This window comes from Anabrus simplex, chromosome 2 (genome assembly GCF_040414725.1).
Source record: "Anabrus simplex isolate iqAnaSimp1 chromosome 2, ASM4041472v1, whole genome shotgun sequence".
Taxonomy (NCBI): Eukaryota; Metazoa; Arthropoda; class Insecta; order Orthoptera; family Tettigoniidae; genus Anabrus; species Anabrus simplex.
Genome location: NC_090266.1, coordinates 559,681,674 through 559,697,849, shown reverse-complemented (window position 1 = coordinate 559,697,849; position 16,176 = coordinate 559,681,674). Strand labels below are relative to the sequence as shown.

The 16,176-nt window shown below is 38.9% G+C and overlaps 1 protein-coding gene across 1 annotated transcript in view; it reads left to right on the top strand.

Moving 5' to 3' along the window:
• Positions 1-16,176, top strand: part of LOC136864226 (lysine-specific demethylase 5A) — an 843,789-nt gene that overhangs the window by 717,826 nt on the left and 109,787 nt on the right. Inside the window, exon 26 of the mRNA XM_067140948.2 lies at positions 2,653-2,882. Within this exon, the coding sequence (XP_066997049.2) occupies positions 2,653-2,882 (230 nt within the window). The remainder of the gene's footprint in view (positions 1-2,652; positions 2,883-16,176) is intronic.

Sequence of the window (16,176 nt, the reverse complement as noted above, 5' to 3'; positions counted from 1 at the left end):
AGAGCGATTTCACAAAGACATTGCTGCAATGGGGCAACGGTATTAAGGAAGATGGGATCCACCGATGATGGGCGATTGTTGCTGGTTTTTACAACGGCAAGATTCCATTTCACATAAGAGAAGGAAGAAAAGGTATTTTTCTCTATTTTATTGCATGTAGAGTAGTTTTTTACCAGTTCTATCATATCTAAGCTACCCTTGAAAATTTTTGTACAAAAATGAGTCATTTTTAATAGATCAAAAATTCTGATTTATTCAGTGTATCAAGTAAATTCTATAACAAAAAAAGTGACATGTTACAAACTTTTCACTGTGATTTTCATGTTCAGTACATGCAAATTAGATAGTTAAGATCAGCCTATTTTATTACTGTTATGGGGAAAAGTTCATATTATATTGAAACATCCCTCTGAGTGTATATAGTGATATAATAGAAATTCAAAAATGCCAAGAGACAAGGACAAGTCTAAGGCATGCTGGTGCTTAGAACACGGTCCTTGCCTGAGAGGTTCATGCACCATCACTGAACTATTCAAAATGTACTGAATATTGCTTAAATAACTGGACCATATCATTCATTAATGGCCATCACACGCTTTCACTTGTATGCATTATTTTTATTACAGCTATTGAGGTTTAGAGATGTTGAAAATGTAATCCTCTTGTGATTGTGAGATAGCGAAGAGGTAGCAATCGTAAAAGTTTATAGTATTGTAAAAGGTGAATGGAAAACAAGGAAAGAAAACCACAATACTGTAGAAACTTGATTATCCAGACCTTAATTGTCTGGCTCCTCATTCATCTGGACGTGAAGTGGCTCTTTTTCTTTTCACTGATATGTTACACAAACTTTGAGGCTTCATCGTTGTTCATAAAAGGTTTATGTATTTTTTAAATGTATGTGTTCATTTTATTATCTATCTCAATGTGTTTCAAATTTGAATTCGTTGTTGTTGTTGTTGTTGTTGTTGTTGTTGTTGTTGTTGTTGTTGTTGTTGTTGTTGTTGTTGTTGTTGTTGTTGTTGTTGTTGTTGTTGTTGTTGTTGTTGTTGTTGTTGTTGTTGTTGTTGTTGTTGTTGTTGTTGTTGTTGTTGTTGTTGTTGTTGTTGTTGTTGTTGTTGTTGTTGTTGTTGTTGTTGTTGTTGTTGTTGTTTGGGTCATCAGTCCGTAGACTGGTTTGATACAGCTATCCATGCCACCCCATCCTGTGCTAACCTTTTCATTTTTACATGATTAATTAAAGTTCATAATTGAGGAGTGTCTGTTCCAAAGGCGCTGTTTCCACCATAAGAAAGTGGTAGAAAAATGCAAGAAAAAGTATAATAAAAGGCACATGGAATGTACCCATGATTGGGTATGGTACGAACTGCATCTTTCCGATCTGGATTGCTCATGTTATTTGATAGAATTCCAACTACTGTAGTGCATGTGTTCAAGTAGTAATAACGCCTTTTGAACAGACACTCCTCAGTTGTTGTTCATAAATATTTCATGTACTGTACCTGTACCTACTGTATGTTTATTTTATTACATTCAAATTTTGACTTTGATTATCCTGATTTTTGCTTATCCAGCTACCCCTAGTGCCAATTATTCTGGATAATAGAGATCCTACTGTACCAATATTTGAACCACTAATACTGCAACTGGTAGATGCCAATATTACCACAGAGCTGTGTGTGAAGGGGGTAAATCTCTATACTGACAATATTTTTACAGTTCCATATACTACTACAGTGTTCACAAACTTTTTTTTTTTTTTTTTTTTTTTTTTTTTCAGTTTGCTTTTACGTTGCACCAACACAGATAGGTCTTATGGAAACGATGGGGTAGGAAAGGCCTTAAGTAAGGTATTTTCCCCTTAAGCGTGATTTGATGGCGAAGGTTAATTAATCGGCCGTTAGTGCTGACCGCACTTATCCATGTAAGGCAGGCAGATAGAGACGGGCGGTGCTTAGTGTTTGATGCTCATTTCTCGGCATGGCTGTGAAGCCCGACCAAGCATTTGCCTGGTGTGAAAATGGGAAACCAAGGAAAACTATCTTCAGGGCTGCCTAGGGTGGTCCAAACCCACCTTCCCCCGAATACAAGCTCTCAGCTGAGCAACCCTAACTGCACGGGCAACTCCCTTGGTGTTCATGAAACTTATTGCTTATTTTCTTAATTATTTCTTATGATACATGCTGTATATTTAATGTAAACTGTGTATCTGTATCTATTTATTTGCATTGTTGTGAATGTCACATAATATTACAATGAACATTTATTGACTATACCCTTCATTGATGAGCACTGCATGTTTTCCCTTCTTCATGCAAAATTTGGTTGCAGCTTAACCCTGTTGAAGTTAGACAGCTTAAGCTAGAATACTATCCATGCAAAATAGTTTTTATATTGTTCCTTATTTTATAATGTAGTTCAAATTTCAACATTGCTTGTTCACGTAATCTCACTATATGATGATCATAAATGGTATTATTATTATTATTATTATTATTATTATTATTATTATTGTTGTTGTTGTTGTTGTTGTTGTTGCTGTTAAATGTGTATTACTATTGTAAACTATTGAGGGATTGAAGTTAAATTTCTTAATGCTGCTTCATGGGCGTCAGTTGAAATATTCATTTGATCCTTTAATAATTGTTGTAGCATCTAAGCTGGGCCCTTTGGGAAGTAAAAAGCATGTTCGGAAGACACCCCTGGTCCCGCGTCAACTTGAATCGCCTGTATTGAGGCTGCATGGTTCAATACAATTACTTATGGAGGATCTAATGATGGAAGGTGATCTTTTGGAAGTATCACTTGATGAAACACATCATATGTGGCGGATTCTACAAGCAGTGCGGCCACGTGAAGAACATAAGTATCCTGATTTCGAGGTTAGTATGGATAATTTTGGAGTATAGTTTTCAGCTTTTGTATCATTTAGGTGGTACCAGTAAACAGCAGAGAATAAGCAAGGCGAAATAAATGACATGTAATATTAAGTTTCTATTATATAATAATTTCTGTTAACATTTGATACTGAAACTAGAAAGAAACAGCGATTTGAAAAGGTACTCAATGGTGTGTTTATTTACACTGTTATCATAAAAAAAAAAAGAAAGTTGGTGAGTTTATTTGTATGCAGAGGCCATTATCAGGAACCTTGCAACAGATTTCAGTAGTTTTTTCAAGCATTATAAAGCAAATTATCATAGACTACATATAATAATTATGCTGCCCTTTAGAAGACCAGGTAGCTTTTTTAAATAGAGTAAGTAAAAAAAAATGTGCATTCAGGACTCCTTACACTGCCTGAACTGTAAGTCCCATTAAAAATGGACCCACCAGGCCATCTTTGAATTCAATTTTCTACAAAAATATCTAGAGAGCGCTTTAAAAAAAAAAAAAAGTATATTTCCAGTGCAATGCTCAAGTTGTGGTGTTGAGCATTTGCAATGGTTTCCTACATCTGTCGACATGCCACATGCAATACTGGAGACATGCACATAGTGCAGCCATCTTATAGTGAGTGTTGTTTAAACTCAAACCAATAGATCACCCCACCAAGTGTGAGATATGGTCCATGATTCGTTTCTTGAATGCAGAAAACATTAAACCAGCTAACACTTATTGCCAAGTGTGCGAGGTGTTTGGAGAAAGTGCACCAATAGATGGAATGGTCAGAAAATGGGTTCAAACATTCAATGAAGGTCATCAACATGTGCATGATGCCCCATGGAGCAGCTGTCTCTCTTGAGTCACAGATTTTGGTGTGTGCGGTTGAAGCAAGAGTTATAGAGAACAGATGTTCACATTTGTATCACTCTCTCTCAAAGGAAGGAGTACAGACATGGCTTTCATCTCAGGCAGCGTCGTGCTGTGACAAAGGGATACAAAAATTAGTGCCCCATTATGACAAGTGCCTTAATAATGGTGGTGACTATGTGGAGTAAAGTAGTGTAAGGTGTGTAGAATTAAAAAGGAAAATTTTAAAAATGTTGTGCGTTTTTTTTTTTTTTTAATCTGTTGGTACTTAAAAGACGAGCCTCGTATCTGAATTTTCCTCATAACTGTAACAGTTTACCAGACAATTACCCATTTATACATTACAGGAGTGCAAAGGTGGATCAAAGTCAAACGTGACTTATTTTGTTTACTCTTCTTTTTTTTTTTTGCTGTTACAACAACCAAAGAGCCCCCTTGGCTCAGATGCCAGCGCATCGGCCTGTCACCGCTCAGTTGCGTGATTCATATCCCGGCCACTCTATGTGAGATTTGTGCTGGACACAGCAGCGGCAGCACAGGTTTTTCTCACAAGGGAACATCAGCAATGGTTAAGTTATTACATGTGATAAATATCATTCTTGATCCGTATTGATGATATTTGATTGGAATAATAACAATAAGTTAATTTATTGATTTCACCACCTAATCAATACAATAAGTCTTGTCTTAGTTGAATTTACTTTGGCATGTTAACTAAAATGGTACATGTTTCACCTTGAATTTAGGCATCATCAGCCATTATCTTAACCTTAAAATAGAATCAGGCACCTGATTTACATATACATGGAATAAAACATTTTTTTTTTTAAACTTTGGAGAGACTTGAACTAAAATTAAGATATGGTAAAAGACTTGTAATGAAGTTGGTTTTAAAGATATTACAATGAGTGAGGAAATATACAATTGGTGAAAGTAGTAGTAATATTAACATTAGAAGGCTTCTATTAAAATTAAAATGAACAAAGCAACAGTCTGTTATGAACGAGTGATAGGATTGCTAAAAATTATGTTGGCCGATCAGCGGTTACAGCGAAAATGGCGATAAAAATCGTATTTAATAAATAATGTGGAATAAAATAATAATGAAAGATGGTCAAGTGACCAGCAATTATTTGTTTACAAGAGAAAGAGTCGAAAATCAATGGCATATGGTGATGTGGTTCAGTTTGATAAAAAAAATACGAAGTTGATTTTTATCGCCATTTTCGTTGTAACCGCTGGTCAGGCCAACATAATTTTTATGTCACCTCCCCCACCCTCCACCCCCCTCCGTTTTGTGTACGCTATCAGTTGTGTCATAACGAAACTAAATCGCGGACAACTACAATTATAAACACCTAGTTTGAAACTACTTGTATTTTCCATATTGTGTACTCTGGTATAAGAAATATAGGTAAAATGTTCTTATTTGTGCTTGTACTGAATGATTTATTCATGTTTTGCAGTGACAGACACAATGCATTTCGATTGCAGCAATGGTTGCAAGAGACTATCCTCAGTTTTCCGTTTTGAAAGTCTGTTAAAGGAGAGCAATAAAACTTTGATTTCCACCTATTCAATACATTAAAAGCAATTATAGAATTAGGATCTCATTCTTATTTTATTGCTAAATTAGCTCTCCTTTTGCAGCAATGGTTGTCGAATATAAATCAATTTAATGCATAAACAACTTCGATATGAGTATGACATGGAATGTAGTAAAGTTTGATGTAATAAGAAAAGCCTTGAAAAATAAAAAAGTTGTGCATTTATATATGCAGTAGATATACAGTAATCACAGGCAGACCTGGGGCCTATTCCACGAATGAACTTTGCAACTTTTCACTTTGCACTTTGCACTTTTCAGTTCAGATTTTGTTCCACCATCACTTTTCAGATTTAGCTTGCAAAGTGAAAAGTTAGGAATCTTTTCACTTTACAAGCCTGTTATGTTCCACCATTGGTACAGAAATGCAAAGTGCAAAGAAATAAAGTGAAAAGTTTTCATAAATCTTGCAAAGAGATGATTCCCTTTTCATATGTTAATTAACAAGTATCTACATTAGTTTCTCGGCGGAGAATTTGGTTTAGTGATATAAACACGTTACGACGCGAGCTTTTGTTAGCATCAAGTGAGGAACAGTGATGAAGAATCCAATAATAGAACGTACAAAAAAATGATTAATTTTCATAACCTCACTTCGACGTAATAACGCGAGTGATTTCGTATTACCCCAACACAGGCTAACTATATTATTGAAATGATCGGACATTTATTGAAACATGCAACAAAAAGAAGTCAATTCCTTTCCGAAAAAGAACAAATTCGTATATGCTTACATTGGTTAGTAAATGATGCCCAGCTGCACGGTGTAGCAGCAATGCATGGGACATCAAAATCAATTATTTGCGAACTGTTACCAAAGTCGGAGATGTTATAGTAAATGTAATATTTCCTAACAGTACGTTGGCCTGATAATCGACATAATATAGCGACGGGATTTCTAATGAAGGGTGAATTTCCTTCTGTGTGTGGATGTGTTGACGGTACTCTCGTTGACATTGATGTGTGTCATCATTTGAGAGGTTATGTTTAAAGTTGTCAAAAAAGTATGTCACGTTTCTCCTTGACAACTTCCAGCACAGCCAGCTTCTTGTAATAACCTTTCTTTCCCATGATAAAAACTTTAATGGTACGACAATTATACCGCCAAGTTCGCCGCGAAAAGTAAAGCATTAAAATCAGAGTATTAGGCCTATAAAGTTTGCTCATGGAAGAAACTCGATCGGATCACTCATTCGCAAAGACTTTTCACTTTGCGAAGAAATTGAAAAGTACAACCTAGTTCATGGTGGAACAGAAAGACTTTGCACTTTGCAAGAATTGAAAAGTGAAAAGTGCAAAGTTGAAAAGTTGCAAAGTTCGTTTGTGGAACAGGCCCCTGTAGTCTTACTTTACCGGTACTTTTGCGTTATAATTGACGAAAGTCTATGTAAGTAACAAGTACCGATATTAAAGTATCACACTACAGTCTTCTGGGTACAATGGCAGTTGCATACATAAAAATTTAAATGGCTATTGTATGAACAACAAAAAATTACAAGGCAACACAATAAATGACTCCGTATACATTACATCGGGCAAACTCCCCGTCATTAACTGATAGTAAACAAAAACAATCTTTGGTCTATTCGAAACATTAAAAAATAGTGAAAAGAAAACTGAAACAAAACACAATTAACAACAGGCACCATACTTTTATCACGTTACATATGCTTTACAATAGTAGTGTTCCTTGTAGAAGTGTTTGACGCACAAGTCTTTTGTACACCAAGCACACTTGACACAAAGAACATACCAAGCCAACACTGTCAAAGGAATACACTACCGGATGTTCAAATTGTCCAGGATGATCATCAAGGTACTCGCTGCGGTACGAGTACTTCCACATGTTTTTGAATCGAGCAGATGTCAGCTGGAAATGTAACAGTGGTTGTAACTTTTAAGATGGTGTTGCGGTGGTGCAGCACGATGCCAATATTCATAAGTCGCAACCCAGAATACATTCGTCTTTTATACGCTTTCCAAATCCGAAACCCATACACGTCAGATGGCTGACAAACTGCTGTAGCGCCGGCTGGAATCGTCATAACTTCTACTTCCGTGCCATGAACAAGCGCATTGTGGCCAGAGAATGAATTTAACAATAAAATGTTTTGCCCATCGGGTAAACTTGGTTTGAAAATGTCATTATACCAGCTCTTAACTTCTGCTTTGCCCATATTTCCAGGCGGTGTGCACACGACATTAACGTTTTTGTGTGCAAATATTATTTTCATAACAAGGGAACCAAAACCACCATTTCTTTTCTTTAAAACTATTAGCAACGGGGAGAGTAGCTCACCTTTTGCTGACACGGTAGGCATAATCGAGCATAGTAGAGGGAATTGATTGGACCACCATGGTAATCGGCTTTTCTCCTCGGCACGCCAACGTTCTGGCGGTGTACATTTTCAACTTAAAGCCGTTTTGGACGCTGTTAAAAACATGTGATGGGGTGTATAACTGTATTTTTTCTCTTATGTTTTCCACAATCATTTCAGCTTCCACCATAACATCAGTTTCCCTATCAAGTTTACTCGTTGTCACGACAGTAATTTTTCGGGATGTGATTCCAAATTTCTTTTTGAAGTCGCACAACCAGCCTGAGGACACTTTAAAGTCGTGGATCCCTCGAGAGCGGGCACTTTGCATTGCCCACTCTTTGATTGTGACGTCATGGATGGTGGACATACGGTACATCACGTCAAATTTTTCCTTGCAATCCATCGCAGTAAGAACAAATTTGCCTCAGAGGGAGCCTCCTTCATCCACTACTTTTTTCCACGCGGAGAGCTGTGCCTTACTATGCAAACGACGGAATTTCTTTTGCACAGTTGCAAATTTCAGATTTTTCCACTTCCCACTCCTCCAGTTGTTGACTGCTCTTGTTTTATACCGTAAGTCTGCAGTGTCTGTCGAATTGGCACTGTCTTGGCTTTGTCCCGGTTCTGGCTTGCTACATTCAATATCCTTTTCGTTTTCCTCCAACTTATCAGACCTGTACATCAAACTTGTAACATCCTCCAAATAGAGACTGTTACCTTCAGGACAGTAACTTATAAACTCTGAAAACAAAATAGAAATAATTAAAATATATGTTATGTGTATATTTATTGACAGAAACAATGGCGAACACAAATGTTTGTTTGGAAAAAAGCCGAGAGAGTTATCGGTATCAACATATCAGACTGAAAACTAAAACCTTCAATCTACGTTATTACGGCCTATGTCACGCAGTGTGACATCACTCTGTGAGCGTCCAAACCTATTTGAAAACACTTGACTGCTTAACACTCACCCTCAATCGCATCATAAAGCTGCAGCTCCCGAAAGTTCAGCGGACCTTCTTCACCGTGACTTCCGTGATTTGCTTGAAGATGAAAAATAATATTTGACACGCTCAACAACATTGCACTTAAGGAATCGTCGCAAACATTTTCATAAACATTTCGGAAAATGTAAACTGACTAATACAATGTGGTAGGTACAAAAGGGAGCCATGAGGAAGGCTGATAGAGTACACAAAGTTTAACACTAGTTCTGTTCGACAACTAAGTAGATGGGCAGGCGCGGAGAGAAGGAAAACGTGCGTTGGCTAACCAGAAGGAGGATAGGAGGTGCAGAGATGTGGCACAAGGTAGACAGTGTGCCGGCTAAGCATTGGTCAGCATGTATTCATCGCTGTTTGCGCGGAACTTGTAATGTCACGACTTTTAGGCCCCTTAGTTAACGCCCTAATGAAATTCGGCACCCAAAATTGATGCTGTCATCTTTTTTACTTGTACCTCAGTGTGTTTTCCAAGTTTCATTGTGATCGGTGACTTAACCATTGCCGATGTTCCCTTGTCAGAGTACTCCAGTTTTCCTGTCATCTTTCATTCCAGCAACAAACTGTAATATAATTTCATTTCATCTGTCAGTTATTGATCATTACTCCAGAGGAGTGCAACAGGCTTTGGCAGCCAGCACAGTTCCTATCCTCGCTGCTAGATTGGGGCTTCACTCATTCCTTTGCTGACCCAGTCACATGACTGGAAATAGGCTATGGATATTCATTATTCTCAGCAACCAAAGTATACATCACTTTCCTATGTAATCTCCTGCTTTAGAAATGCACTTAGCCCAGCATATTGGCAGCTTCTTTATGCCCTCATTGTAAAAAGAATGGAGTCATGTCACCAGCCAATTGCACACAGTCTTCTGTGACTGCATCATAGAGCCTCCTTGAGTGTCCAAAGAGATGAAAATTATAATATTTCTGGACTGTAAGAAGTGTGGTTGAGTGGTGTCCATCCCATTTCTTCCAATTTCTGGGAAGTGAGAGCTGCAGTATGAGAGCGGATAGGAGTGGGAAGGAGACTGACTTTTTGTATTGGTTGGTCACATAATTTGCAGTGATAAACAAGCCTAACCTCACTGAAAAAGTCACAGTAATACACTGCATTGATATTAGGATGCCCATGCAAAAAATCTACGCAAAACGCCACACTGGTCCAAAAACACAGTCACAAACACCTTGCCAGCTGACAGTTTTGGCTTTCACTGGTGGTGCCTCACCCATTCTTTGCCACTCTGTACTGGTTTGTTTTGATGTGGACATGTACTGTAGTGGTGTACCCAAGTTTCATCACAGCTGACGATGTTATGAAAAAATACATGCCCTTCATCTTATAATACCAATATAAATGGTCCGTTGTTCGACATTATAAATTTTCCAGCGAACTCATTCCTGGTTGATGAGCCCAACTTCGCACACGGGGGCGAAACGTTGGCAACCAGGAATGAGTTAGCTGGAAAATTTATAATGTCCAATAATGGACCATTTATATTGGTATTATAAATTTTCTCATTCGGGACAAATATTTCAGGTTCCCTATGGGAATCAAGATCTGTATCATCCCCTTCATCTGCAAATATTGCCATGTGCTTTTCACTAACCACTAGCTAGCCTAGTTCCTTTGTGATGATGGCTTGACAGTTCTCATAAATTAATCTTACCTGAGAAGGAATGTCACCACGCAAGTGGCTGCATGGTTTGGATCACATAGCTGTCAACTTTGAACACCACAATTGGCAGCCCTGAAAATGGTTTTCCATGGTTTCCCATTTTCACACCAGGCAAATTGTGGGACGACGGTTGCTTCCTTCCCACTCGTAGCCCTTTCCTGTCCCATCATAGCCATTAGACATATCTGTGTCAGTGCAATGTAAACCAATTTGGAGTTTCAGAAACCATGAAATATCAGTTGCTTTCAATGAGGTCATGAATGGTGTTAATTTTCTCTTCCGTAATGCTGTCTGTGGATGGCGATCTTGCTGACATTTTCAACGCGTTCACGGTCTTCCATGAACTCCTTATGCCAAGCAAACATATGAGACCCTGTAAGTGTTTCATAACCAGACTGTACTTCTGATCTCTGCAAAATTTCTGTCGGTTTCATGCCTTCATCAGTAAAAAATTTGATGGTGATGCATTGCTCAGTCCTTCAATGTAACTGATGCTCAGACATCGTAAGCAGTACTAAGATATGGGTCTATGAAGGCCAACCTCCTGCCATCCCCAATTCAGACATCCTCACCCATACCTCTTAGAAGTCACCACCCACTCTCTTCAACATTACATGCCCAAAACACATTCTTGTTTAAATTTTGAATGTGGTACAACTGGATGGTTCACGGTGAAAATTGTTGCGGATATCCATTCATGGAGCAAGTCCAACAGTCATTATGTTTTATCAGTCAGTGAGAGATACTTTGAGATGGAAGATAGGGGACAGTGAAATAAAATATGGAGCAAGCCAAATGACCCCTGCTTGATACTTGAGAAGTACAAGTGATGTTTCTCGACTACTAGAATTGAACCAAACCAAACCCCATGGCACTACAGCCCTTGAAGGGCCTTCGCCTACAAAGCGACCGCTGCTCAGTCTGAGGGCCTGCAGATTATGAGGTGTTGTGTGGTCAGCACGACGAATCCTCTCGGCCATTATTCTTGGCTTTTGAGATCGGGTACTAGAATTGACATGCTAATAAATTGATATAGAAGCTGAGGATTGGGATGAAATGTGATAGAAGAGGTTGATCAGATGTAAATTATTATTAATTGAACTGTTTTTACCAACAGTATTCAAATCAGATTTCTAATTCTGACGTCAGTGCAGACTGAATTGTGGGTACTGCTAGAACATTTACAGACCTATGTAAATCTGACATACTGTTTAGCATTTCATGTAGTTAATTGGAGCATCCCAAATTAAGATTGTATAATAAATATATATTTGCCTCTGAATTAAACCTATAGTCGTAGGAAATAAACAGATCGATTCTTCTCAGTCAAGCCATCCATGGAAATTTGTCCTGATACAGGACACTGATATTCAAAGAAAGTGTATCCTATTTGGCCAGCCCCACGGTGGAGGGGTAGCATGCCTCCCTTGCACCCAGAGGGTTGGTTTTGAGGTTCATTCAGCCAAAGTGATTACAATTGGGGAGCTGTCTGATGGTGAGATGGCAGTCCCACTCTAGAAAACTAGGCATAATAGCCGTGAGGATCTGTCGTACTGACTACACGACACTTCGTAATCTGCAGGCCTTCGGGCTGAGTAGCAGTCGCTTGGTAGGCCATGGCCCTTCGGGGCTGTTGCGCCGTTTGGTTTGGTATTCTATTTGTCGAGTACATTTTTGTGTGGACTGATACGTTATCTGCTATTTCTGTGCATTCTTTTCCCCTTCCTCTTGTTTTAGAGAAGAGGAGACTGACAGATGATGAAAATGAAAACCTACAACCTGATTTCCAGTCAGAGATGGAATGAATGAAACCCCCATCTTGCGGCGAGGATAGGAATTGTGCCGCCTGCTGAAGCCTGTCGCACTACTCTGGGGCAGTGATTGACTGACAGATGAAATGAAATGGTACTGGAGAGTGTTGCTGGAATGAAAGATGACAGGGAATCTGGAGTACCCGAAGAAACACCTGCCCCGCCTCCACTTACTGACAAATGATACGAAGCTTAGATAGATAGATAGATCATATATTTGTCCTGGCAAACTTAAGGACAGCTATCGCTGTAATACACATAACCAGTAACATAATTGGATTAATAAATACCTTATTACAAATCATTAAAAAATAACCATCATAAAGTTATGTAGAACTACTGCAGTATAGCTAACAGTAACTATTTGTACATTAAAGGTTGCAAAAGTCAAGGGCAATGAGCACAATACAGTAAAACCTCGTTAATTCGAAATCATTGGGACGATAAAATCAGACTTAGAATTACGTGATTTCGAATTAACTTCCAACTCGTAAGTCAAAAATGCCAACCCTTGCCGCATCACAAAATATTCTAAGATGCGTTACTGGTACTGCATGCAATTAACCTTGATTCACAGTTTAAATCTTTCAAATGCCATGGAAAAAAATCTATTTCCAAAATGTATCCAACAAGGTGCACTTGGATAACTCGGTGACAAACATAACCTCACGCAACAAAAGGAAGAAAAGAAGTATGATTCAAAGTCGAGGAGAAATTCTATGCTGGTTCCCCTGTGAAAATGCTTTATTCATTGGATTGTTGTACTATATATATTTTAGATGTCCTGTACTTGCACGGAAAGCCCCAATGCCCTTAAAACATCGTGTCTCATAGAGAGAGAGAGTGTCTCGCTTCTGTCTGCATTGCAACACAGTACAGTGACTATCCCTGTATGATTTCCTGCCTTGGCACTTCTCTCGTAATTCAGAAATGCCAACCATTGCCACATCACAGAGTATTCTCAGACCCATTAATGCGTGTAGTTACCTTGATTCACAGTTTAAACCTTTCAAATGCCATGGAAAAAACTTCATTTGAAATGTATCCAACAAGGTGCATTTACATTATTCAAATAATGTACTTTGATAAATAACTGGCAAACATAACCTCTCACAATGAAAGAAAAACCCACAAGATTCAAAGACAAGGATAAATTATGCTGGCTCTCCTGTGCAAATGCTTTATTTTCTGGATTACTGTTTTACTTTTTATTTTTTTAATGCTATTTGTTCAGGGCGTCGACCTATAGAGATCTTCTGCCCTTACTTGCACCATATTATATGAACCTGCGTGTGATTGGAATTGCAGAAGTGTTGAATGTGAGGAAAGGAAGGTTAAGGACGGCACAAACACCCAGTCCCCAGCTGAGGGATATTAATCATTTACAATTAAAAACCCGTGACCCGGCCGGGAATCGAACCCGGGGCCACCAGGTGACAGGCGGATGCGTTGCCCCCTACACCGCGGGGCCGGACTTGGATTACTGTATTGTCTGCATTTTTTAGATGCCTTGTACTTCCATAGAAAGTGCAAGACACCCTTAAAACATTATGGCTTATTGAACTATGATGAGGGGTGGAATTCTCTCACTTCTGCGTGCATTGCAATACAGTACAATGACGCCCCCCCCACCCTTGTACGACTACCCAGCTGGCACTTTTGTCCTTTAAAACTATAAGTCTGTGTGGGCTCGGCATTAAAAGAAAAACAATGCAGTTTCATTGGCATTGACTATATCGTTCGGTGTGTACGAATTGATTATATGAGCCACGCTTTTTTGCCAGCTGTCAGCATCGCCAGTGTTTGCGGATTGCGCTTCTCCGCACACTGCCTGCTGCTTGATATTGTGGCATTCCTTAAAATGCTGAATACAAAATAATTACTATTTTACATGAACTTAGCAAATATGAAGCACACTGTAGACACATCAGAGTGAGTGAAAGTATAGAAACCTACCCTAGCACATTGCGGAAAATGCGTTCTCTCATGACACGGATAAATTTTGATTCTATATCTTCTAGTTGGAAATGTTGCCTGTTGTTTCCATTTGTTTCCCTGAAATACTGTTTTCTGGTGAATTATGTCAAGATTTCGGTATTAAAAAGTACCGAAAAATACTCTGTAGGCTTAGTCACCCTGTCAAAATTTGAATGTAAAATTGGTCCTTTATTAATATTATATGTCAGAATGGTATTTGAAGATCTCGATAGCTGCAGTCGCTTAAGTGCGGCTAGTATGCAGTATTCGGGAGATAGTGGGTTCGAACCCCATTGTCGGCAGCCCTGAAGATGGTTTTCCGTGGTTTCCCATTTTCACACTGGGCAAATGCTGGGGCTGTACCTTAATTAAGGCCACGGCCACTTCCTTTCCAGTCCTAGCGCTTTCCTGTCCCGTCGTCGCCATAAGACCTGTGTCGGTGCGACGTAAAGCCAATAGCAAAAAAAAAAAAATCCTGAGTCTAAGTTACTCATGTCAGTCCTTTCGTCAGCTGTTTCATTCTCCAGGGTACTTGAGTTGCTCTTGCACTGAGAAGACTTACTGCTTGAATTTCCATTTTTGGTCTCTTCAAACAAAAAATCACTGTCAGCTACATCCATGGAGTCCAATTGAAGCAATCTCTTGCTCACGGATTCTCTTCTTACTAACCATGTTGTAAAATACCTCTACATATTGCAAAAAGCCGGTCTAAAAACTCGCGATGCATGCTTCACTGAACATGACAGCCTCTCACAGCTTGTAATAAGCTAGCAGGGAGATAACCAAATTCTAATAGAGTTTCCCCCTTTCAGCTAGACCTAAAGTGTTGTTTACTCTGCCATCTGTTGAGTTTTTTATTGCTACGTACGCCGGTAATGCTGGATCTCTGACCATGTAATATATTAAATTCTGCCCTCTAAGGCAAAGTTGTAAAAAGACATGTGACAGGAGATCAATTTAGAACCTAGTTCTGAAAATGAACTGAGATTATGACTTCGTCGTGCTGTATAAAACTGAACTCGGTTTATACATGTGTAGTTCAAATGTAATCTGAGTTCAGAAAAGTGGACTTTGCAATATCACAAAACAAATGAAATACGAAATTGCTCTTTCCCCTTGGATATTACCTGCACGTTGAATTGAACGGCCATGACCATCGACAAATGAATGTTGTTTGCACCTGTACTGGAATTTCTTCATATGCTTTCCTTGCACCGAACGCACGTGAAGGAAAAACGGATATCAGACTTCCCACAGTCAACCCTTGTTTTTCTCTGATCATGGCGGTATTAGGTTTGAGAAGCCTACTGAGGCTTTCATTTTCACGGCCTTTGTGGCCATTCTCTTTCTTTTATTCATACTTAAGAATCAATTTGTGTTAAGAAGGGGTGATTGCCCAGATTGCCCCCCCCCCCCCCCCCGCACGTAATTTCACCCTTGAGATTTTTAGAACTTATTTTCTGAATTTTATTATTCCCGCTTTTTTGCATGCCGCGTAAAAAAAGCCTGTTGGCTGGATTCCAAGCATCTATAAATAACTCGGCGAATGGAAAGTCCAAGGCCATTAACCATCCCTTCCAATTCTCTGCTACACTGGTCTCCCTTCGGGCAGGACCAGAGATAAGGAAACAAACAGCTACATTCAGTCTCTTAGAGCAGCAAGACATGCAAATTTGGATGAAAGAATAGTAGTTATACCACACAGTTTTAAGTTGTTTATTTTGCAGAAAATAAGAATCAAGTGCACGGGAAGAGAGTATGGCGTAGAATCAAAATAAATTTGCTATGGTGGGTTCAGGAAGAAGATTTAAAGAAGGCTAAGTCCACATGTTGATTATTTCTTGGCCGAAAGTGTGGAAAATTGACCAAGGTCAAGAAGGAATTGCTTGAATATATAATGGAACTGAGAAATGACTGCATTGCTGTATCGTGTGAAATGATTTAGATGAAAGCGAAGGACGAAGCAGAAAAACATGGCATTACAAGTGTGCAGTGTGAGGCGAGCATGGAGTGGGCTGTTCATTT